Here is a 23,376-nt window from a genome sequence, read left to right as displayed (position 1 = left end):
CGGCCATGGTAAATACGCGCGAGCCCCTGACGTCATCGCGCCAGCGCGCTGCTGATTGGCGGAGAGCGCCGGAGGACGCCCCGCCCTTCCCGTGGCCACCCCGCCCGCCTCCCGGCTCTGCGCAGGCGCGCGCGCGCACGCAGGCACGCACGAGAGCCGCGGTCGCCCGCCCTCCCCCGCCCGCCCGCCCGGCTGTGACACCGCCGCCGCCGCCGCGCCCCGCTTGCCCTGTGCTGCCCGCGCCGCGGGACGCGCCGCCCGAGGGACACGCTCGCCGCGCCCGGCTCCGCGCAGCTCCCGGCGGCGTGGGCGAAAACGCGCCCTGGCCCCGCGCACCGAGACTTTTGTCCCTTAGGTGAGCGGCGTGGGGGGCGGGGGGCAGGGTAGGCCCCGGCGCGCGCTGTGTTTGTGTGCGGGGGGGGGCGGCCGTTCAGCGGCCCTGAGGGAGCGGCGCGTGAGGGGCTGAGGACAGCGGCGGGAATGGCGCGTGAGGGGCTGAGGACAGCGGCGGGAACGGCGCATGAGGGGAGCCGCGTGTGAGCGGCTGAGGGCAGCGGCGGGAACGGCGCTGAGGCGCTGCGCTGGGCAGCGCCCTGGGGCCCGGCTTTGCCCTTCGCTGCCCGCCCCGGCCGCTGGCTCCCGCCTCGGCTCGGAGCGGGGGGGAGGCGGCTTTTGTTCGCCGTCACCTTGGCGGCTCTTCCGCCTCGCCCCGGGCGGCGCGGGGAGGCCGGGGAAAAGCGCCCCCAAGCCCCGCGTTACGCGATGCTGGCTGTGATGTTGGGCCCTGCGGGCGCCGCTTCCTGTCTCATTTCATGGATCGATCCCTGTGCAGGGGCCTCCAGAGGTACGCGGGATTTGGCATAGGCAGGGTGCTGCTGCGCCGACCTCGGTCGTGCTGCCGAAGCTCCCTTTGCTCCCCACCCTCGGTTCAGCGGGCCCCTCTGCTCTCCTACGAGTTAGCACAGCTGTGGCAACCTGGCTGGAAGGGCTGCCCCAGCTCTGCAGACCTCACCTTTCTGCACTTCCCCTTTCGTCTGCCGTAACCCGGGCTGCTCTCTTTGCACATGGAGTGATATTGCAGAAGTTGTTGTGAGCTCCTTTTATTCTGCAGAGCTGGATACCTTGAGTAGATCTTTTCTGAGCTGCTCTCGTTTGTCACCTGAGTTGAGCTCATTGGGTTCTCAGGCTTCTGCCACCCTTCACCTTGGAGGTCATTGCAGTTGCAGTGTGGGTGCCCAGCAGCATCTCCACACCAATTTTTTTACATCCCTTGGGCAGCTGGGTGAGCCTGGATCTTGATCTTGGTTCCAGGTACCAGTGCATAGAAGGACTATCACTGGAGGGAAGGAGAGCATAGGATATTATTGTTAATTTCAACCAGAAAGTCTTAGTCAGTTGTATGGATGTTGTTATTGTGGCCTTCCGTGCTGGAAGCCTTCCTGTTCTTCGGCTGAGTGCGCAAATTATCTGCTTTCCTGCAGAAAGAAGTGTAAAGATGCCCAAGGTGCTTGGGAAGAGTTGAGAAGTAGGGGAAGTGATATCAATCTGTACCCAAGTTTCTGAATGTAACATGGCTCTGTTACTGTAGCACTGCAAGCAAGTGTAGGATTTGTCAGCTGGGATTGGGAGCTGAGAAGTGGTTTTTGACAAACTGGTGTTGCTTTACTTCCGGCTTTGACTTCTCGTGTGGGAGGCATTTCTGCATCCATTGTGGGTGTGGGTGTGGGTACAGGGCCATGCCTCCCCTAGAAAGCTTGTCGTTCTGAAGGATTCCTCCTTCTTGTGAACCCTGGTTGCTTGGATGTCAGAAACATCATCTTGGTTTGCCTTTGGAAGTGTTCTTACAATCGTCTGCTTGGCAGATGTGGGGTTGCTGTGTGAGATTATGATCTGTATTTGGTGATTTTTTCATAAATCTTTTCTCTGAAAACTGGCTTTAACTGAAGAGAAAACCAAATGTCCATCAACCATGTAACTGCTGATGTCAATATGAGTGTTTCTGAATGTAAAGGAATATGGAACTGAGGATTCAAATTAAGCATCTATTCTCACGCTTCAGATTATTTCACGGCACTGAAAATACAGTGAGAACCACCGTACCTTAAAGCACAGTGTTGGATTTGAGTCTACTGCTGTAGTAGTTGTAGTGCTGGATGCCACTGCTTTTGAGAGCATTTAACAAATAAAGAATGTGTTGCAACTCAAGTAGCATGAAAAGATGGGTATGTCAGACTAATAGATGTATCTGATGAGACACTAGGAGAAAGGCACCGAGCCTGGTCTTGGGTGATGACACAGAGGTGGAAAGGCTCCCCCAGAGCAGATCACTGTTGTTATTGCTCTTTGGGTGAGGCTTGGCCCTTTTGGACTGCACAGCTGAATTGCCCGGAGGATGGTGCCCTATGGCAGCCGTGTGCCTAAGACACAGGGTGCTGTTAAACTCCTCCCAAAACTCCAAGCACAAACCAAAACTAAAGCAGCCTCTGAGGAGAGCTTGTTTTGAAAGAGCTGCGTGCTGTGCCTTCAGCTCAGCCAGTTCAGAATGCAGCACAGAGGTCAAGGAGATCATAAAGTAAAGGGACTCTGGTAGATGACACAGGGTTCCTGGTCCTTGCTGCAGATGGAGGATGCTCTGAGTGCTGACTTGCAGAGCACGGCACAGGGATGGTACTGGCAATACTGGGATGTGCTCTGCGGCTTCTCATTGCCCTTGCAGGTTTCTTCCCTTGCAGTTTGTTCTGCTTGGCCTCTCCATGGGCACCTGCCGGGGCTGTGTGTGGGATGCCCTGCCTTGGGCCTGCTGGGCCATCAGTTTGGAATTTCAGCTTTATTCCAGGTGTGGCACCAATGGTTTCTCGGAGGTGCGCTTATGGATTGCAGGAGCAAGCGCACCCTGCATGGCATTATTTCTTGCTTGTCTACTTGTAAGAAACGCAGATTAAAACTGATAATCTGGTTTTAGGACAAACGTGTCCAAGATTGTGAAAGCTGCTGTCCCCTTCCCTTCTGTTGTCCTTCAGCTCCAGAGGTGTGTGAGGTGGCACTGAGTCCCTTGTGGCTTTGCTTAGTGTGCCCGCTGTGTGGGGAACATCTTCCTGATCTGCAAGAACATTTTTCTCAAATTTATTTTCGTTTTAAGTGGTGTATTCAAACCTGATTAACGACTTGGACAAGAGTTGCAAGCTTATAGATGTACAAACAAGCCGTGCTGTTGCTGATTTATATAAAACGATAGCTTGATGTCTGTGTGCCTGTAGTTATGAACAAATTGATGTATGGATGACTAGTTCAGAGGATGACGTTTGCTTGCCAATAAGACAAAATTTTATTTGCGAATAGGTTTTTTTGAAACAACTGGTGAAGCCCACAGCTCCCTTGCAAAGCTTAGAAGTTTCTCTTGATGGAGGTTATGTTCAAGTTGAGGTGATGCTTTCTTCAGCCACTGTCAAAATTCAGTTTAGCTTTATTCTGGTTTGTTTTTTGTTTCTTTTGCCCAAGTGCAAACTAATGGATGATGATTTGGGCTTGGTTTCTCCTTGTTTTATTTTTTTCATTCAGTTAAACAAGAGGCAAACACAGCTTAATAAAGTTTTGTGCATAAAGATGATTACAGGTTGAATGATTTGTCATGCTCTTACTGGACTGTGGATTGAGAAATGATTGTAGTTGATTCTCACGTGCTTCAACACAATTGTCTCCGTGTGGGCTGCACCTCATCCCGTTAGCCCTCAGCAGTTTTGCCTTGTTGCAAAGGCTGATTCCTTGCTTTATTTGTCATGGCCATTGGAAGGTGTTAGGTGAATTTCAGTACTATGCAGTTGCTCTTTGGAGGAAATTATCTTTTCTGCTTTTGTTTGTTTGCTTATTTTTGCCTGCACATAGCAAATAATTCCTTTCTGTGCCAGTTCTCTCATTGTTTTTGTTCTCCTGAAAGAAATCCTGCCTGTAGGCTGAAGTTACTATTATAAACTTGAGTCACACCACACTAGTTGAAGTTGCAAGGAGTACTTCACTGGCATGTGCATGTGTGCTCTTTAGTTTTGGAATCAGGTTCCTCACCTCTGAGCCTTGGGAAGAAAGAGATTCCATGTTGCATTGTGCCTTTCAGCTTGTGAGTGTACTGCAAAATATTTTGTGTGGCTCCTGATTCTCCTTGGTTGAGGAAAGCACCGGAAATCCAGTGTGCCTTCCTGCTAACAGAGGAATTAGAAGTAGTGCATAAGGTGGAAATGAAATCTTGTCCATGAGTTATTACATCAGCTGGATGTAGGTAGGAGTGCCTGTGGCTGAGCAGCAGCTGCATGGCTGTTCCTGTTACCCTGTCCAGGTGCCTTATGGTTTTTGGCCATTGTGCAGGGATTATTTTAACAGGACAGTTGTACCATAAAGGAGCCAGCAGATGAGTGTGTGTGATTTCTGGTGGGTGCCACCTCAGTGCTGGGATCTCAGACTAAGAGCAGTATTTTGTTTCTGGCTAGTGTGGACCTGAGTGCCTTGAGCCATAAGTTCCCATCTCTCAATGGCTGCTCAGGCTGATCTAAGAGTGTGGCTCATTACATTCAGCTCAGAAGAGCACTCAGAGTCTTCTTAGTTTGTTGTTCACTGACTCTTGAGTGTGTGCTGGTGGAAACTGGAAGTAGAGCTTTTATAGAGTGTTGATATCAATGGGACTTCCCTCGGTGCCTGGTAATCCGTGGACATCCTGTTCTTTGTAAATCTGGCCTGTTTAAATTGCTGATGCTCATGCCCTGACTTTGGGCTTAAATTTCACTGGTGTGTTTCCCTCCAAACCCCTTGGGCCTGCTAAGGCTCGGGTCCTTGACTTCAGGGAGGTGCTGTGCTGGCTGGGACACGTGGAGATTTTAGTCTTTTGAAAACCTGGTTCCATGGCACCCATGTTGCTAGCAAGGAGTGCCTCTGATTTTATTTCTCTGCCTTTTAGTGACCTGGGAGACCTGAACAGTTCATTAAGGCTCTGCTATCCCTATTGAGATCTTTCAGGAAATAGTGAAAGGAAATAACACTGAGACCAGTGAAGGATTGTACTGAGACATTGTCTAAAATTATGTGATGGTGTCATGTGTGTCAAGTACCATGGTGCTGTTGCGTGAAATGTGGAAGAGGTGCTGGGTGAGGAAGTAGGACAGCTTCCAATGAAGCAAAGATGTAGTGGGATACAGATCTCCTGTAGTGTAATGGCTTGTCACAGATTTTTATTTTTTTTTGTACCCAGAGACATTTTCAGTCTTCATTGAGGAATGCCAGAAATTTGTTAGCAAGTATGCTTTGCTTCTTGCTGTATTCATAAGAATGTGTGGTGGCCATCATCTGCTTTTTAACAGGTTCTTCAAAATATCCTGATGAGGCTCCATCTTTGTGTATTCTCCCAGGTGCTCAGGGTGTAGATCCTCTCACCAATTTTGTGTTCATCATCTGCCTGTGAGGCAAGGGAACAAAGAAAAGGATAGTCTCACCTGTAGAAATGGAGATGTCCTTGTTTTTTAAGGCTGGTTTCTAAGTAGAATTCCTAGAATTCATATTTTGTTTTCTTTCCTTTACTCCTGCTTTGGGAAAAAAAAAAAAACAAAACTGCAGTGTTTTTGTTAGTTCATTTCAGGGTGGTTTTTTATGTTTTCAAAGCACCCGTTCTGTAAGGGATTTGTATCCATGCACAGGGCTCAAATCTTTGATGTCCCGTAGTATTTGGACATTTGGTTTTGTGTCTCATTTAGCATAATTACTTCCTCTGGGGCTTGCTGTGAGGCAAAACCAATACTGTGTTCCAGAGTCTTGATGACTTATATCAAAGGGTTTGTTTAAAACGCTATATTATGATAGGATTTTGGATAACCCTGTCATCTGGAGGTTCAAGACTTGTGTTTCAGGCCTTGCCTTCTGCATTACCTGCATGTTTTTGAGACTGTTGTTTCAGGTGTGATTCCTGACTAACTGTATTTGGGGGCATTTCTTGGTATTGGCTTGTGGCTTGGATGACTGGCTTGAGGTAATTTGGGTTGTCCATGAAGTGTAAACTATTGGAGCCAAGGATGTGGGCTTTTTTCTTCGGAGTTCAGTTATGATGCAGGATGTGACATGTTCATGGCATTGTTCCTGTGTGTGTTCTGCCTTTATTAGAGGCCCTTCTCAAGCTGAGGTTCATCTCCCAGTTTCACTTCATGTGCTTTGTGTGCCTGTAATTGCAAACAGTCTTTTGGTTGGCCCTTGGTTCAGATTGATGGGTCAAGGTTATTTTGGTTAAAAGGCAAAAATCTTACTCTAGGATTATCTCCCAAGTTGGAAACTCGGATTTTTGACTTGGACTTCTTTGCCTGTTTCCTTGCATACACAGTAATTTTTGGAGAGAGAAAGTAGATTAAGCATCTGTGTGAGAACTGGAGGGAATTTCATGATCACAGACACTGGTAGTCTTAAGTGAGCTGGCAAAAACAACATGTTGGATACTGGCAAGCCATTAAAAAGTGTTTTAGAGTACTGAGGATTATTTTATGACATGGATGGATCTGTAAGACAGTATGGGTAAGTAAGAGCATAGCAGGTGGAAGCCCGTGACCCCCTGGAAATCCTTTCCAACTTAGGAGATGCTATCACAAAAGTGAAATGCAGTTAGGTTGGACAACCAGTACCTAAGGCTTTGTCATCTCTGAGGTTTCCCTTCCCTGTCTTCATGGAGGGTGAGTCCAGCCCACATGGTTACTTCATATTGGTACTCTGTCTTCATCTTACCGATGTGACAGTAACCTTTCGAAGCAGAGGTGCCAGCTGCCTCAAGAAAGTGTGTTCCTGTTTGCTTTGCAGGGCTGTTGAACTGGGCTTTTAAAACGTTCATCAGCCAAAGGGATAAGTAAATGGTGCAGGAGATTTTTAACAGGGTTTTTGTTTGTTCATTTCAGGGTGGTTTTTTATGTTTTTCAAAGCGCCTGTTCTGTAAGGGACTTTGTACCCATTGTTCCCTTTTCATCAAGGTAATACATGAATAGACTGAAATTTTCTTATTTACCCAAAAGAGGTGGGAGAGGGTGTCCTGAATTGGTTGAGTATTTTCTAGTGAATTAAGGTGCTGTATGCATACTTGTTTCAATCCTAATATCACAATGTTTATCCTTTTATGGGGAAGTTGTGATTCATGGGGGTGCTTTCCAAGTAACATGAATATTTTCACTTACAGCGTTTGACACTGAGTACCAAAGAAATGGTGATGGAGAAGCCAAGTCCCCTGCTCGTAGGGCGGGAGTTTGTGAGACAGTACTACACCCTGCTAAACAAAGCTCCTGACTTCTTGCACAGGTAACCCTTGCACCCACCAAGTGATAATGTGTGGGAACAAAAGCGTGTCCTGTTTGATGTGAATCAGACATTTGTTTCTGAGTATGGGAGAAAAGGAACCTGGCTAACTTCTGGGATGTTGGAAAACTCTTTCATCTTACTGTGAACTCCCTAGGCTCTAGAACCAAGTCAGATCATGTGCATGTATGGCATGTTATCAAGATATTTCTTTTGTGGAAAAGTGTGCTGCTTCTAAAGTGATAAAATGGTAATGTGGACAGATGGCAGAAATACCTGCGGAGACTGGATAGATACTCTTGAGCATCTGCCCTGGTGCAGGTGTTACTCTCTGCTCAGGGACATTCTCTGTCCACTTGAGAGGTGGCACAAGTGTCACTCACAACAGCACCTGTGGAATTTCTCTTAACTACCTCTGCAGAGAAGAGTCCAAGAGGTTTTGATTTGGTTTGGTTTAATCTTACTCAGTTCTGGAGCTGCTTGTATGAGATGTTTTCTAGCCCCTTGCAGTCTCTGCCACCACTGCCCCTTTCTTCCGGTCAGGCTCAGATGTGGATATTTGCCTTTGTGTTCTTTGGCTGCACCTTTCTTCTGAGTGATATTCTCCAGGGAGGGCGTCTTATGCTTCCTCTTTATCTTGCTGTTAGTCTCAACAGCAGCTTGCTCTCTGCCACAGAAAGATTTGGGTTTCCCTGGTGTCCTGGTGCTTGATGTGCTCTTTGCAGCAGTGAGGGAGTTAGGACAACAAGTGTTATTGTTTCATCCTACTAAAAGCTTGAGAAGAGCATAGAGGATCCCATTGCTGGTCATTATCTAAAGCTTGCCCAGGCCTCAGGAGCAGCAGAGATCAGTTTGCCCTCTAAAGGGGTGTTACTCAAAGTGGTTGAATGCCTTTTGCATTTCAGTTGAATTTGTAAGGCTTTTCTGGCCCCTTAACCAAAAGTCTTTAATTCCATTTAATTGGGGGCTCTGCCACCCAGAGACTTGGAGCAGTTCCTTAAAAACAAGTTAAAAGTCTTGGTCCCCTGTGAAGGCCCTTGGTAAGAACTGCTGGCTTTCAGAGAGATTGCTTTGGAATTTAGAGGGAAATCTTTTAGAGGAAATATGTTTTCCTGTCTGCTTGTGCTCTGCTTCAGCTAAGTTTCTGTATTTCCTTGCTGTTAGGAAGTGCTGGACCATGCTCAAAGTCATGATTGTGGAAAACAATCTAGTATTTCCCAGAATCTTTCCTGGACATAGTCAAGGGAGTAAAAGTCTTGGGCTTTTATGTCCACAATAGTAGAACTAAAAAGAGTTTCTAAGTTCAGTAGAATAAACCATTGTTGCCACTCTTGTGTGACACTGAGTTCATCCAAGTACTTCATGACAACTTCATTTCATGTATGCCATACAAGGGTGGATAATAAAGGTGCATATTAGCATCTGTACCTCATGGCTACCACCCCCAAGGCAGAGCATGCTCCTAAATAAAAACATAGGGTGATACAATGTTTCTTTCTATTAATATCAATGTACTGAAAATGTAAAACCTTTGTCACCTGCTTTATAAGCTGACAGTAACAATCCAAATCAAATCAAACTATTGTAGGCTCAAAATGTGGAAATGGAATGAAAGTGCCAAAGGATCTCTGGAATGTATGAAAAATACTGGGAGTGAGTGTCCATAGTTAAATATCAAAGCCACTCTCTCAGTGCTGGCCAAGGCTGTGCAGAGAATAGCATTCGGTACCTCGCTGGGCTGATGCCTCTGTCCGAGGCAGGGGGTTCTGAGGGTGAGGAACCTTCCAGCCAAAGTGGCCACCTTCCTTAAAGGAAGCAAGCCAAAGGTTGAGGTTGATGTAGGAGTTTGCTGCTACACCTCGGGCACACTGCACTGCTGAATATTGTTTGTTCTGGTATTCTTGGAGCCTTTTGAATCTGTGAAATTTGTGAAGCACTGAGCTCTACAACTTTTGGCTAAAATTCTTTTTGGATTTGGTTCTATCTTTTCACTTCTGTGATTTCTACATCTCTTTGCTTGCAGGTTTTATGGCAGGAATTCTTCTTATGTTCATGGAGGACTGGATGCCAGTGGGAAACCACAAGAAGCAGTGTATGGTCAAGCTGTGAGTATTAAAATTTGTCCTGTAATCCTTGTTAATGTTCAGGATAAACAAGGTTTTTTCTTCACCAGTGGCTTTGACTGGTGAGTAATGGATTGTGATACTGCTTCCTGTTCAGAGACAGATAGGAATTTATTTGCTTGAGGGGTTTTGTTTGCTTATTTCTGCCTTCAGTGGCAGTTGTGTTTGATTCTTCAGCTTTGCATCTGGGCTGCAGAATATACCTTTAGAATGGGAAACAAAATTGAGAGGTCCTGATAGATTTGGGCTACAAATGTATCTTGTTTCAGTTAGAAGTAGTTCCTCAGGAAAGGACTGATCTTTGTGAGTTTCATGATATTCTTGTGGGAGCAGAGTTTTGTTGAAGTGGAACATAACTATGTGAAGAAATGAATGGTTTGACTACTCTGAGAAATAGTTGAATCCTAGTGAAAAAGTTCAGATTTGAAGTTAAGAGAGCTCAGGAAGACTGTTCTCAGTGAAAGACACTTCTTGATTCCTGTATGTATCTTTTGAGCCTCAGGGGAGGGCTCTTTTGGGCTTAGTTGAGACTCAGGGAGGTAGAAGGTGTAAAGCTCTGTACAGAATTCAGTGCAGCTGAAATGTGTCTGTCTGTTTGTAGGAGATCCACAAGAAGGTGATGTCCCTGCAGTTCAGCGAGTGCCACACCAAGATCCGTCACGTGGATGCCCACGCCACTCTGAGCGATGGGGTGGTCGTGCAGGTCATGGGAGAGCTGTCCAACAACGGGCAGCCCATGAGGAAGTTCATGCAGACTTTTGTGCTTGCTCCAGAAGTAAGGATATGTGAGATTGTGTCACACTTCAGATAATGGTGGAAAAAACTGACCTCACCTGTAGCTACCATTTGTCATACTGGGAAAAAAACCAGGATAGGCTTTAAAAAATAAATAGGATCTGGATCTAAAAAAAAAAAAAGGATCTGGCTTTCAAACTTGGTCTGGAGAGTATCATTAAATGCATCACAGAGTGTGAGTGCAGAGAAACTAGTGTATTGGACCCATCCTGAGCTGTTTTATTTCCTTGGACTTGAAATGTTACAGCACTAATACAGAAGATTGAAGCTCGCATTTGGGAGCTGCCATTGGGACAAATAATTTTTTTGAAAAACAAGATTCAACTCTGTAGATCAAATCTCTGCTGTAGTTGTGTAGTTTCAAGTCTAATGGCAAAGGGGAGTACGGGATGCACAAGTTACTGCTCACATTTAGCTCTTGGTGAGAGCAAAGCTGTGTACAGGTAGAAGGTGTCTTGTGTTCTTTCTACTTCTTTCCCCCTGCTGCATCACAAATTAATGTGTGGTTGGAGATTAATGTTTTAGGTTCATGTTGAATTTCTTCATTGTTTCCCTGCACAGTGCTGTAAGCATACGGCCACCCTGTGGAAGTTCAGGGTTTTCATTGTGAAGTTTTTGTAGTAGAGACAATTGAAATTCCTCAATGAAACTCAGGGGCTGTACACTTAGTTAAAATCTATGATTGCTGTGACTTAGCAAAATTAGCAGATTTTATTCTGCTTCAGACTTCCTTTTTCAGTTGGGCAGAAACTATTGTTCAATTGTTTGCCTAGAAAAAAAGAAAATAACTCAGAAAATAACTTCAGTGGCATAGTCCTATTGCATAATGTCAGTGTGTACCCCGAAACTTAGGCCTGTGGTCCATCCTTGGGTTGTCTGCTGATACGCCATATATGCTAACCACTGCATGTTCCTCTTTTACAGGGATCTGTTCCAAACAAGTTCTATGTCCATAATGATATCTTCAGGTACGAAGATGAAGTATTTGGGGATTCAGAAGGAGAACTTGATGAAGGTGAGAAGGACTCGTGTGTAGGGTTTGTGTCATTCTCGTTCCTCTCTCCGTGTGCAGAGCTGCCAGATGTGTTTGTGGAGATGTTGGAATGCAAACTGTGTTGCCTGCTGTGGGGCACAGAGGTGTTGTTACTGAAGCTCTGTGGTCTAAAATGTTCTAGAAAATGAAGGTCCTGTAGTAGTGCTGTGTTCGCTGAAGGGCTGAACTGGCTCACAGAGGGTGAGGCTTGACAGAGAATGGAAGCAGTGAGCAGCAGGACTTCTGCTGCCATTGCTGCAGCAGGCACACTTGTGTTCTGTGATCAGTCAAATTTGTGTGCAATTTGAAGAAAAGTCTTTACTGGTTTTCAGATATGACACATAGTTCATTTTCATGTCATCCTCACACTCAGTAATTCATTGCTGCTTGAGGGCTGAAATGTACCTGAGTTGGGCTTTTTCCCCTCTGTTCAATGAGACAGAGCAAATCACAGTGTAGCAAGAACATGTATACATGTATTCACTGGGTGGTTTCTGGAGTTTGTTCATCTCATTTCTGTGGAACAAAGCATTTTAGGCAATCATCCTTGTATTTGAGGTTCATCTTCTTAGTCTGAGGCACTGAGATTTATGAGGTAATAGTGCAATCCTTCTCTTTCACTGCCACCATATGAAAAGCACCTGCTTTAAAAGAGCCCCAAACCTCCTCCCTGAACTTCTTAGCAGTAATATGTCTCTAGCTTCCTCTTTTTGTGAAAATCATAAACAGCCCAGTCTCTTGACTGAGAGGCAGCCTCTTCCATTCTTTTTTTGCAGCTCATTTTACCAAGTTTTGTTGGTGGAGCTTTCTTTTGATTGCTGCTAACTTAATATGCTTTTATTTTAACTGTGACTTATGTACACATGTGGAGATCCATAAGAGATGACCAGTTGGTTTTTTTGTGTCAGAATCTGAGGAAGAGGTGGAAGAAGAGCAGGAGGAAAGACAACCATCACCTGAACCTGTGCAAGAGAATGCAAGCAGTACTTATTATGAAAACCATCCTGTAACGTAAGAAATCCTTTTTATTATATGGAGTTGCTTTCTTAATAAAGACCACAGACAGAATTGCTTTGGCTTTAGGTTCTGTATGTGATTTAACAGGTAGTTTAGGAAAATTCACTTAGCTTGATAGGGATCTGTGTTAACATTACATTATTTGGAATATAAACATTACATTATAACATTACATAACATTGCATTCCTTCTTTATTGAAGAGAAGAAATGGGGTATTCTTTAATGTTTGTTAGTTATTTTCACTTCTGGTCTCAAAAGTGAGATGAAAAGGGAGCCACCCCCATGTATATACACACTTAATGGAATCTTTGTAATCCAAGCTTGGAGCAGAAGGTTTGGAATGATGTGACTTAGGTCACAGGTACATTAACAAAAGGATGGTTAATGAAACACAGACTAGTTTGAGTTGGAAGGGATCTTTTAGAGGTCATCTAGTCCAACCCCTTGCACTGAGCAGGGATATCTTGATATCTTACTCAAATTTGGGGATCACTTGGAGCTGAGAGAAAGATGTACTTTTTGAGAGCCTGCTATTCATCTTTCTTGGAAAAATAGGTCTTTGTCTTGAGTGTCTGCAAATCTAAGCCAGATCAAAGAAAAAATATATTTAGGATTTTGTAAGAAAAATACAAAGAAACAACCAAATAACCCCCCACAAATATAAAGAAACAAACAACACCAAACCCTGTGCTTTTTATGAAACATAGGAGTGGTGTAATGATGGCCAGAACTGACTTTCTGGTTCCCTTGTTAAAAAAACATGTATGACATCACTAGACAATACCTGCTGAGTGCATCAGTGGTAATACTAAACACAAGTTACTTAATGCTTCTCATGAGAAACCTGATGGAAAAGGGGTGGGATTCTGGCAGGGGCTTGCTCAGGATAATGCAGTAAGTTTTGGATGCCTTAGAGCACAAAGTCAGGTCTTGTTTTGGGGTTACTGTGTCATTTGGAAAGGGGCTGTAAAGGCATTGATCATCATAGAGTCACTTGGGCGTGTGGTGGCCTGCAGCAGGAGCTGTACAGACAGAGGTGACTGGAGGTAAGGTAGCATTCTGGGTGCTGGAGAGAGGAGATGTTCAGATCCCCTACCTTTCAACCACACAGAGCACAGAAGAAGTTGCCTATGATTTTCTGTAAATGGGACTCACAGCTGCTTTGGTAAGGAAGCTGTGTAGCAGTTTGTTAAAGGAGCAGTAGGTTTCATTCCAGAATTGGCTTTGGTTATGTGTGTAGCTTAATTGTCCATTGGTCCTCACTGTGTTCGTGTTCTTTTAGAAGCAGCAATGCTTGAGTTGAGCACCTCTTCTCCAGGGTTAAAAGGCTGTGTGATTCTCTGCAGAGAACTGTAGAAATGTCTTTGCTTCAGCAGAAGTAAAATCTGTTTTTTTACCCAGCAGGGGAGTACAGCTTCACTTCCCTCTGTATTGTATACGTACAGACCCCGTTGTAGCAAATGGAGACACAGTGATCTTTTTCATAGCAGGGCTGTTGCCATAGCACACTTACAAAATGTGACAAAATGCAAAGCAATTGATAAGCTAGCTCATCAAATGCATTTGGCTATTGTAGCAATGGGATAGAGGAGGCACTGGAAGAATCTTCTCATGAACCTGAGCCAGAATTGGAATCTGAAACAAAAGCTGAGGAGCTGAAAGCTGAAGTGGAAGAAAAGACCCTTGAGGAACTAGAAGAGAAATCTCCATCTCCACCTCCTGTAGAACCTGTTTCGCTACCGCAAGAACCACCAAAGGTTAGTTACAGGTCACGTCTGTGCTACTAAGTGCAGATGGAAACTGGATTGGCCTTTAAACTTTGCCTTTTTGGGTGCCTAAACTGGTACCTCTCTTTAGTGTCATGCTGTATGAACAACTAGGCTTGACCTTTGAACTTGTAAAAATGTGAAGTTTCACTAAAATAGAAATGTTATTTTTAAGTGCTGCTCATCACCTATAGTAGATTTTAAGCTCTTCTTGTAAAGTGTGTGTGTGGGTATATGCATGTGTAGATATTTTTAATTGTGCAGTTAACATGTTAAGAAAACACCTGTGGCTACCACTGCCAAAAATCTCATACAATGGGAACCGCTGCTCTTTCCTTGAAAATACATGGAGCACACTGATGCTTGTAGAACTGCTGCAGCCTAGGTTCAAAACCAATGTGGGGGCACTGAGTGTCTCCTGGAGGCAGGATGCCTAATCTTAGAAACCAGAGTGCACACGGTGCATCCTCTGGTCTCTGGCGTGGTTAAAACCTGCAGGCTTGCAGAGTGCTGGGAGCAGCCAGGGAGAGCTGGAGCCAGGTCCTTTTCTAGCTCCAGCATGTCTCCCATATTTTTTTTCCACTCCTTTTTCTCTTCTCCATTTTTGATTGTAACTTCAGGCATCCGCTCCCTTTCTTCATGCAAAAGACACTGAACACTACAGGGTTTTCAGCCCTAGGTTTGGTTACATGATGGAAAGCAGTTTTCTTGGAATGCTGAGGGCACTGGGCTCACTCAAGTAGCGACAGTGGGCACGGTACACGCTTGTTCCATGCCATTGGAATCCACAGACAGCTGGGACAGCAGACTCTTCTGTACCTCCATTGTATGCTTGCACAACCATTATTTAATAGTCAGATATGAACCAAAAGTGTGTTTTTAGCAGCCAAGTTTCCCTGTAGGAATGTCAGTGGTTTGCCGTGATTAGTAGCCTAGGTTTGTTGCATTTCCTGCAGGCTTTCTCTTGGGCTTCAGTGACCAGTAAAAACCTGCCTCCTAGTGGTACTGTTTCTTCCTCTGGAATTCCACCCCATGTTAAAGCACCAGTCTCACAGGTAACCCATCTGTGAACACCTTGGATTGTCTCATTACTTCTGCAAACTGCTTCAGTTTTTTAAATTAACAGATCAACTTGTTTGACTTAAATTGCACAAATTAATTGTGTCTTAAATGTTAATGCACTCACCTCCTTGTCACAAGTAAAGCCACAAACGTGTAACTGGTGGAACTTTGGGTGATGGTAATGTTAAAATCTGGCCTTGTGGAAACAGGAAATCACTCCTGGGGTTTTTTACCTAACTTAATGGTTTGGTTTAAAGGGGAAACACCAATTCCCCACAAAATGTTACTTTTCTGAAGTGTGTTTGAAAAGGGCATTGGTGGAAATGGCCCAGCAGTAAAAAGAGAGTGCATCATTTCTGAGGTGCAAGATTGCCTTGTAAGGCTAACATCCACAGGACTATGCTGGATTTCATTATCTATGGATAATCAGCTTATCACAGAACCCTGTACCAACTTATGACTGTGTGAGGAATGGAAGGATTCTCATTTCCTTGCCTGGACAATGCTGTCTTCCCATTCCTAGGTTGACTGGGTGAGGAGGGAAAAGAGGAGAGCGAGTTTGACCCGGTGAAAGCTCATGTCCTGCTCATGCCGAGGTGGTGTGAGACCTTCTGAGACTCTCAATTCAGCTTCTTCCATCTGTATGAAAGTGCTCAAACCAGAAAATGTGTCCTTGACCCCGTGCATTGACAGGGTGTGCTGGAGTGCTGTATCTTGAGTTGCTCCTGTCCAGCCTTTGTGTGAGGCTGCAATTTTCAGTAGAATAGCTGTGTTGCTGCAGCTGTTCCTCTTGCACTGGTTTCTTCTCAATTTTGTGGTAACAGAGAGATCTCTGTCTAGGACTAGCCTTCATGCTTTAAATGCATGTTAAAAAGGAAACAGGGAAGAAAAAGAGAAAAATGAAAGAAAATTAACCAAAAAAACCCAACACCCTACGTGGTGTTGCTTCTGGTCTGTTGGGACTATCAAGGACATCAAATAAAGGCTATGGAATGATTTGGGAAGTCTGTCTGTCTTCATCAGCTTTGAATACCTAGGTGGTATTTAACCTGTAAAAGCTGGGTTTTCTAGTGCAGGATAGATTTTCCTTACACAGAGCCAAAATTGGTTTTAATTTATTTGCCACAGAAAAGGTGGATGGTTGTAATGTGGCTGCAAAAATAATTTCAAGTGATCTGTCCAAGAGAGCAGGAGATAGTTTATAGATGTCCCCTTAAACTCCTCTGTGTTGCCTCTGTTGCTTGTTGTGCTTTGTGCCTTTTGATTTCTTTATCTTTGACTTTGTGTTTTAAGTAATGGTGTGTGGAAGTTTCTGAACAATACTGACATGGGAGGAATTTCAGCTCTTCTGTAGCTGGAATTAAGTCAGTTCTGAGCTTCTTTTCTTGAAAGTATTTTAGACACAGTGTGTAGAAGTTGGGTAGAAAAGGCACCTGAACAAGGAGCTGCAAATCAGTAGCAGCTTTTTCCTATTTTCAGGGATCCATTAGTGCCAGACACTGTACATGTAAACAAGGACAGAAGATGCCCTGGTGGGTGGGTGAGTGGCTCCTTTGAGAGGCTGTTGTAGCTGGTGTCAGTGATGTTACTGAGAAATAACTGCTCTGCTCCCTCTTTTCTCTGCATCATTCCAGTTTCGCCCCCCCTCCCCACTATTAAGTTAAAAATACAGCCCCTGTAGTGTTAACTCCTCAAAGGACTGCACATGTGCTGTTCTGGATACAAGCTGGTTCAGGGCTGTTTCCTTACAGCTGTGGAGGGAAACAGGTCAGCATTTTTTGCTGTTTTTCTAATTGTAGATGATTAGAAATCAGCCTGCCTATGTTGATAAACTAGGACTTTTCCTTATTTTCAGCATTTTCAGTTACTTTTACTTCCCATTTTTATTACTGCATTGTTTGTCATAGGGCTGCAGAGAGGCAGGGGTAGGCAGGGCCTGATTCTTGTCTTTTGGGGAAAGTCCCTTTCCCTCCCCATGTGAGCTCCTGAAGAGAAGAGACAGTGCCACCTTTTCTTTAATGGCTGTCAAAGCTCTGCTAGGCTGAGGTTTGTGGCATTCTTGGTTCCTGCGGTAATTGGGGTTTACTGAACTCCTTACTCAGTGTCCTTCCATCCACTCTGCTTGCTGGGACATGCTGGAAGATGTAAGTTGCAACGAGCTGCTGCTTGGGCTGCAAATGGCAGCCCTGATCTGGAGTCTTGTGGTGCTGCTGGTTGTGGCAGTGTTTTGGGGAGCAGAGTTCTGTACAAGGGCTTTCCTCTTGAGGCACTGAGGCAGCCTTTTTCTATGGAAAAGGATGGGACTCCTTAGAAAACAACCAGAGAGATCAGCTGTTTGTGTGCTGGCTGAGAAGATCAGTGACACACAAAGCAGGCAGGTTCAAGGTCGCTGTTATACTTGGGATTTAACAGCAGGACATCAGTGACTTAGCAGGAGTTTAAGCCTGATAGCCATGAGTATCCAAGAAAAGGGGGTCTGAAGGTATCAAGTTTTGCTCTTGAGGTGTAATTTATGATGTTCTCAAGATATGTGAGTGAAAGATGGCGGAGGAGCTCCAGTGACTCACAAAATAGAAGGGGGCAAGATTTAACAGGAAGACTGATTTTCCAAGCTTGTTCTTAAAAAGTGATCCTAGAAGTGTTGTAAGGACAGACTAATGCCTAGCTGCATGGAGCACAAGTGACAGGAGGGCTAAGACTTGTTGGGTATGTAACACTTGCATGTTGCATGTGAAATCCAGGTTTTTTTCCCCTGTGAAGTGCTCTGTCTGGAGCTGCCAGTTGTCCTGAGTCCTTAAAGGAAAATAAGGGAGATGTTTAATATAAACTACTTCTCCCCAGCAGTCTGGGCCTATAGCTGTTCACCTTGTGTTCAATCTTACTTGCAGGCTACTTGTGTATTTTTGTGCTCCTGAGGATAGTTTTGTTTTTCTGAGATAAGAACCTAGCAAACCAGCAGCTGCTTAACTGTTGTACAGAAATGGAATTTAAAAAATGTTGTGAATTGCTTCAGTGACCAGTAGTCTGCATAGAAACATTTTTATTGTTCTGTCTATTTCTCATAAAGCAAATTTTTAGCTTGCAAAAAATGGAAATGGGTGTTCTAGTACCTGAATATGAAGGGTGTACTTTGAGCATCATCGTCCTGACATCAGGAAAGGTGAATCATATCCTAAGAGGTAGTCTGTAGAAACTCATTTCAGGAAATACTTCCAGGGGCTTTTGTTCTCCTCTTTCTTTTTGATAGTTTTCATACAGCTGTTCTGCACTGGAGGGAAACAATTCCTTGGGGACTTGGACAGAACTTTGATTTGTCCGTCTCTTTGCGTTCATCTTGGACTACTTCCTAATCCATGAAGTTTGAGCTTGGCTTGAGGAAGCTTTATGCCCTCTACAATTTAAGTCAGGCTGAGGGATTTGCGAATAATGGAACGTTGGGGTCTCAATGCCCTGTCAAACATGGAAAATTCCCCTTAGCCATGTTTTGGGGAGATGCTCTGATTGAGAGATGTTTGCTTTGCACCTTTTAACAGTGATCAATGAACACTGCAGTCCTGGATTGGTACAGAGGAATTTAGACAGGTGAAAAAACCACTCCCAAACACATTGACACCGATGTCTATCTTCCAGAGTTTGTTTTGTGCATGCCACTTACCCATGTCTTGTGTTGTGGGGGGTTTTGTGAGTTTGGGGTTTTTGGTGTTTTGGGTTTTTTTGGTTTTTTTTGGTTGTTTTTTTTTTTTTACCAGGCCAGTGTTAAATAATGCACATTCTCCTCTTTTAGCCAAGAGTGGAAACTAAACCTGAAGCTCAGTCTCAACCTCCTCGCGTTCGTGAGCAGCGTCCCAGGGAAAGACCAGGTTTTCCACCACGAGGACCTCGGCCAGGTAACATGGATGAGCTTGTGTGACTGCTTGGGAAGGGTGAAGGAGAGGTGTCTGCTGAGGCCTTTTGTTTACCTGTGTCTGCCTGGCTGATCATGAACTGCCTGTGCCTGCTGCCTTCAACCAGAAATGAGGGAGCATGATTTGGAGTCCAGGCTGGCTGGAGGGAATATGCTTGTTGCTGCCCCTAGATGTGGGGTTTACACACATCTTTTAACCTCAGTGGTTCTACTTTCCTCTTTGTGTTGACGGTAGGAAGGGGAGACATGGAGCAGAATGAGTCGGATAATCGTCGGATAATTCGCTATCCAGACAGCCACCAGCTCTTTGTTGGGAACTTGCCACACGATATTGATGAGAGTGAACTGAAAGAGTTCTTCATGAGTAAGTAGTGATTCCAGCTGCGGGGACTAAGATGGAAAACTGGGTTAAAAAGTCAGGTAACACTGATTTGGACTACATGAGTAAGCTTTGAGTGCCACACTACAGATGTCTGGAACGAGCAGAGGGTAGAGCTGGCACTGTGGGTTTTCATAAAGTGTCTATTCCCTTGTGTTTCTCCAGGCTTTGGAAATGTGGTAGAACTTCGCATAAATACTAAGGGAGTGGGAGGAAAACTGCCTAATTTTGGTTTCGTGGTGTTTGACGATTCTGAGCCGGTCCAGCGAATTTTAGTTGCAAAAGTAAGTATTGGCATTGGGTACTGAGTATCCCCTTCCAGGGATGGACCAAAAGGCTTAAACCTAAACAAGTATTGTGGGCCATCCTAGTTTGCATTGCCATTGGCTCTGGCATTCAAAAACAGCTCAAAGAAAAACAGTTTTGGCATAGCCATTCTATCAGGAGTGCTGTGTAGCTTTAAAAGCTTTGCCAGCGTTCCTCAAGCTGCACCATGTGGAATTTGGGGTTTTTACCTCTACACAAGTGCTCCACACAGAGCTCAGAACTTACTTTTAGAGAACCTTTAGCTGAAAGGGGAACAGGTTACCTTTCAAAGAGCATCACATGGATCTCTGAATTCTGCACCCTAGGGTTGAGAGGAGGGAGCAGGGTAACTTGCAGTTTTGCTTTGAGGAGCTGGAGGGAAGAAAGCAGCAGTTCTCATTTCTATGGTGTGGGAGTCAGACCTAGTAGAGCAATTCTTCAGGAGCTTGGACCCTGAAGTGGAAAGACTAAAGCTGGCAGTGAAGAGGCTAAAGACAACGCTGCTTCTGCTTGAGACAAGGACTTTAATTCCTTGCCTGCCCGAGTGAATGTAAGAATGGCATTCCACAGGGCTAAGGCTGCATGCTGCAGGGAACCCCTAACAGGTCATGTTCGTGTTGGGCATGCATGTGCAGGAAGGCTGGTGCCCACAGCCAGTGCAGAGCGTTCGTGTGCCTTGCATGGAAAGGGCTTAGTGCCATGGTGACTAACGTGTGCCTGACCGCTTTTCCCCACAAGCCCATAATGTTCCGCGGGGAGGTGCGCCTGAACGTGGAAGAGAAAAAAACCAGAGCCGCTCGCGAGCGGGAGACACGCGGTGGCGGCGACGAGCGCAGGGATCTCCGCCGCAATGAGAGAGGCCCGGGGGGGCCCCGCGGGATAGTGGGCGGCGGCATGATGCGGGACCGGGACGGAAGAGGACCTCCTCCACGGGGTGGCATGGCACAGAAACTTGGCTCTGGACGAGGAACCGGGCAGATGGAAGGCCGTTTCACTGGACAGCGTCGCTGAAGTCTCCACTCTGGGCAGACAGTCTTGGCAGTGGTACATTACCCATCGTGTTTGCATTCTTGTTAATTTTTTTTTTAGCTTTGGAATGTGACACAGCCCTTCTGATCGTTTCTTTGATGTGAAAACATCCTTTGGTTTCCAGTTTAAATTGAGGTGGACATTTTTTCCCCAGTTTCACAACAGGAGTCACACTCTTAATTTATAAATGTATACGTGGAGAATTGAAGACTAAAAAATAAAGAAAAAAGAAAAAGAAACAAAAGAAAAGACCGGTTAACTATCTGCAACAGAAGTTGAACTAAAGGACATGCCCAGTAGAATTCAGGTCCTTTCAGTCAAAAACCCTCTGCTGCACATTTTGTGTAAGTGTTACCGTTTCTGCCTACTACTGTTGGAAACACAAATAGTGCAATTTGTGCAATTGGAGAAGCTTGCCTTTTTTTTTTCCTTCTTAGAACACTCGGCTCCAAACAAACTCGTGTTTACGCACTCATCAAAATGCACTAATGGGTCCTCTGAACTCATTTATACTGACAGCTGCAGGAGGCATCGGAGGGAAAACCTTCATCCTCTTACTCAGACAGAATAGCTTGGGGAACGATGCGGGCATCTGCTCTGCTTGCTGTGACCAACCTCTGTACACACACAAACCTTAATAAGACTACACCTTTGTTCCAGAAGGAATCCAGTTAGCTGTAACCAGAACCCAGAGTTTCCAAGTCGTAGCCCTGAGTGTGCAACAAGTTTGATAGCTCACATCAGATTTTTCTATCTGCCCCTCTTCAGTGCAGGGATGGCTGCTCAACACACCTCCTTCCCCTTCCCCCTTTAAGAAGCGTTGTACAGTGAAACTTGTCTTGACTGTATTTGAGTTCTCTGGTAATGTAATAAGCATGATGGTGCCTTCTATGAATACATCATTCCAGTCTTGCTGGTGATTTTGTACAGTATAGTGTATGAAGTACTGTGCTGCAAAGCCAAGCAGCTGCAAAGCATTTAAATAATTGGAAAATTGTATTAAAAAAATTGCAGTATCTTTCAATGAGTAAACGTTGCTAAAGTGATCATCCACCTTGCTCTTCAATTAACAAGTTTGCCTGGTTTTTTTTGCAGTGGGGGGGAAGGGAGGATGAAGGCATCCGAGTAGTCTCCAGGTTGTCTCTTTTCTTTAATCAGTGTCAGAGTTAAAGCAAGTGGAGTTCTAATCTCTCTTGGACCTGAATTTCAGAAGTCAGTCGAGAATGGTGGACGCTTCTGGCCAGCTCATAATGGGTAGACCTAAGCATCCTTTGTGAGGGTGAGCTTATCAAACGGGGATACTGCAATTTTCAGAGAACTAAACAGCAGCTCTTACGTTCTTGCATTTTCCAGTTGCACTTTTTTAAAAACTTGTACTCATTTTGCACATAACTCTCAGCTGATGTTGACACTGACGTGGCTCTGGCCCTATGGATAGAAAGGAGGCGTGCCCTTGTGCAGTGTGACCGGTGGGTTGTCTGTGGAGAGGTGTTGGTGGCTGATGTCCCACGTTCCCACAAGCTGCCGCTGCAGCAGGCAGTGTGGGCAGGCCCAGTGCGGGCCCTGTGCTGAGCCACAGCTCCGGGCTCAGAGCAAAGGGGTGCCTGTGCTGCGGCCGGGCAAAGCTGGGACCACCAACAGCTGCTGCTGAACGTGGAAGGCTTCAAGCTAAAGAAGAAAGGCAATTTCAGCAAAAGCAGGGAGGACATCCTGGCAGTCTGGCTCTGGATTATGCAATCATTTGCTGGTTTGGAGTAATGTGGAAGATTTTGCTCATCTTTTCTGATATGCTAGGCAAGGGGAAGTGGCATCTGTGTCTGTTCTCTCCCAGACTTGAGTTCTTCTGTGTTCCATGGTAAGTCTTGCACTATTTTCATACCCTTTCTTTTCTGGGACACATTTCTAGCAATTGGCATTTTCATATTTCAGGTTTTTTGTTGAAGGTCTTGCCATTTCAGCTGTTACCTGGAAATCTGTAGTACTTGAACTGCTTGCCACACAACTCCACTCCTTAGGTTTGAAGCCCTCGGACAAATTGCTGGCATCAGTTAGCAGTTTGTCACCAGTGTGGTTTGTGTAGCCTGAAGGTTCTTTTTTCCTTCTGTAATGCTGTGGTGTTCTACTGCCACCTAACCATACAATTCATTTGTATGGCAAATGGCACTGGAAGTAATTGACAAGAGAAACGGAGTAGTAAAAAAAGCTCCTGAGCCATTCTGCTTTTTGGCTTGCTTCTTGTTTGAGTGACACGAACCCTTGGAACATCATCCAGAGAAGTTTACATGGTGATAGCTCACCTGCTGTATTGTGGACTCTTACGTGTTCTTGACCCTCTCAATAGTAAATGTACCTCTTAGAGCAAAGGAAGGGATTCACTGACCATAAATGTTAGTCGCTGATTTGTGAATGGTGGGAGTATTTTGTCATTACGGTTCTACTTCAACAAACTTGGCTGACCATCTTGACTTTAGTAGGTATTCGAGACAGTGGATTACCATCTTTATTGCTGTAACTTGTCGAGCATTATATGCTAGTAGATTCTAGTTTCATTGTTGCAGGTGGAAAGTATTTTTACTTTTAAGTTTCCATTCTGAATGTGTTTTGACTAAACATGCCAATAAACTACTGATGTCTGCAGCATTTATCCATGTCCCTAATT

The 23,376-nt window shown here is 45.0% G+C and overlaps 1 protein-coding gene across 2 annotated transcripts; it reads left to right on the top strand.

Annotated features, from left to right (window-relative positions):
- Positions 1-164: 164 nt before the first annotated feature.
- G3BP2 (G3BP stress granule assembly factor 2) lies at positions 165-23,361 on the top strand. 2 transcript variants are annotated; one of them, XM_071431376.1, is made up of 12 exons: positions 165-355; positions 7,187-7,305; positions 9,326-9,407; positions 10,027-10,200; positions 11,145-11,235; positions 12,162-12,264; positions 13,848-14,028; positions 14,994-15,092; positions 18,884-18,986; positions 19,239-19,367; positions 19,548-19,666; positions 20,427-23,361. In XM_071431376.1, the coding sequence occupies exons 2-12, from the start codon at positions 7,211-7,213 to the stop codon at positions 20,697-20,699; spliced, it is 1,449 nt and encodes a 482-aa protein (XP_071287477.1). In that variant the 5' UTR covers positions 165-355; positions 7,187-7,210; the 3' UTR covers positions 20,700-23,361. The 2 variants fall into 2 exon arrangements, with proteins under 2 accessions (XP_071287477.1, XP_071287478.1); XM_071431377.1 differs by lacking the exon at positions 14,994-15,092.
- The last annotated feature ends 15 nt before the right edge of the window (positions 23,362-23,376 follow it).

This window comes from Agelaius tricolor, unplaced genomic scaffold (genome assembly GCF_023055355.1).
Source record: "Agelaius tricolor isolate 1412-34295 unplaced genomic scaffold, bAgeTri1.0.p SCAF_8, whole genome shotgun sequence".
Lineage (NCBI taxonomy): Eukaryota > Metazoa > Chordata > Aves > Passeriformes > Icteridae > Agelaius > Agelaius tricolor.
Note: the sequence above shows the minus strand (reverse complement) of the source record. Positions and strands in the feature narration are given on the sequence as shown.

Bases quoted from the DNA above. Each gene is read 5' to 3' on its own strand.
- G3BP2 (XM_071431376.1), top strand. From the start codon at position 7,211: ATGGTGATGGAGAAGCCAAGTCCCCTGCTCGTAGGGCGGGAGTTTGTG. The intron at 18,987-19,238 runs GTAACATGGATG...TGTTGACGGTAG, and splicing joins ACCACGAGGACCTCGGCCAG to GAAGGGGAGACATGGAGCAG. The intron at 19,667-20,426 runs GTAAGTATTGGC...TTTCCCCACAAG, and splicing joins AGCGAATTTTAGTTGCAAAA to CCCATAATGTTCCGCGGGGA.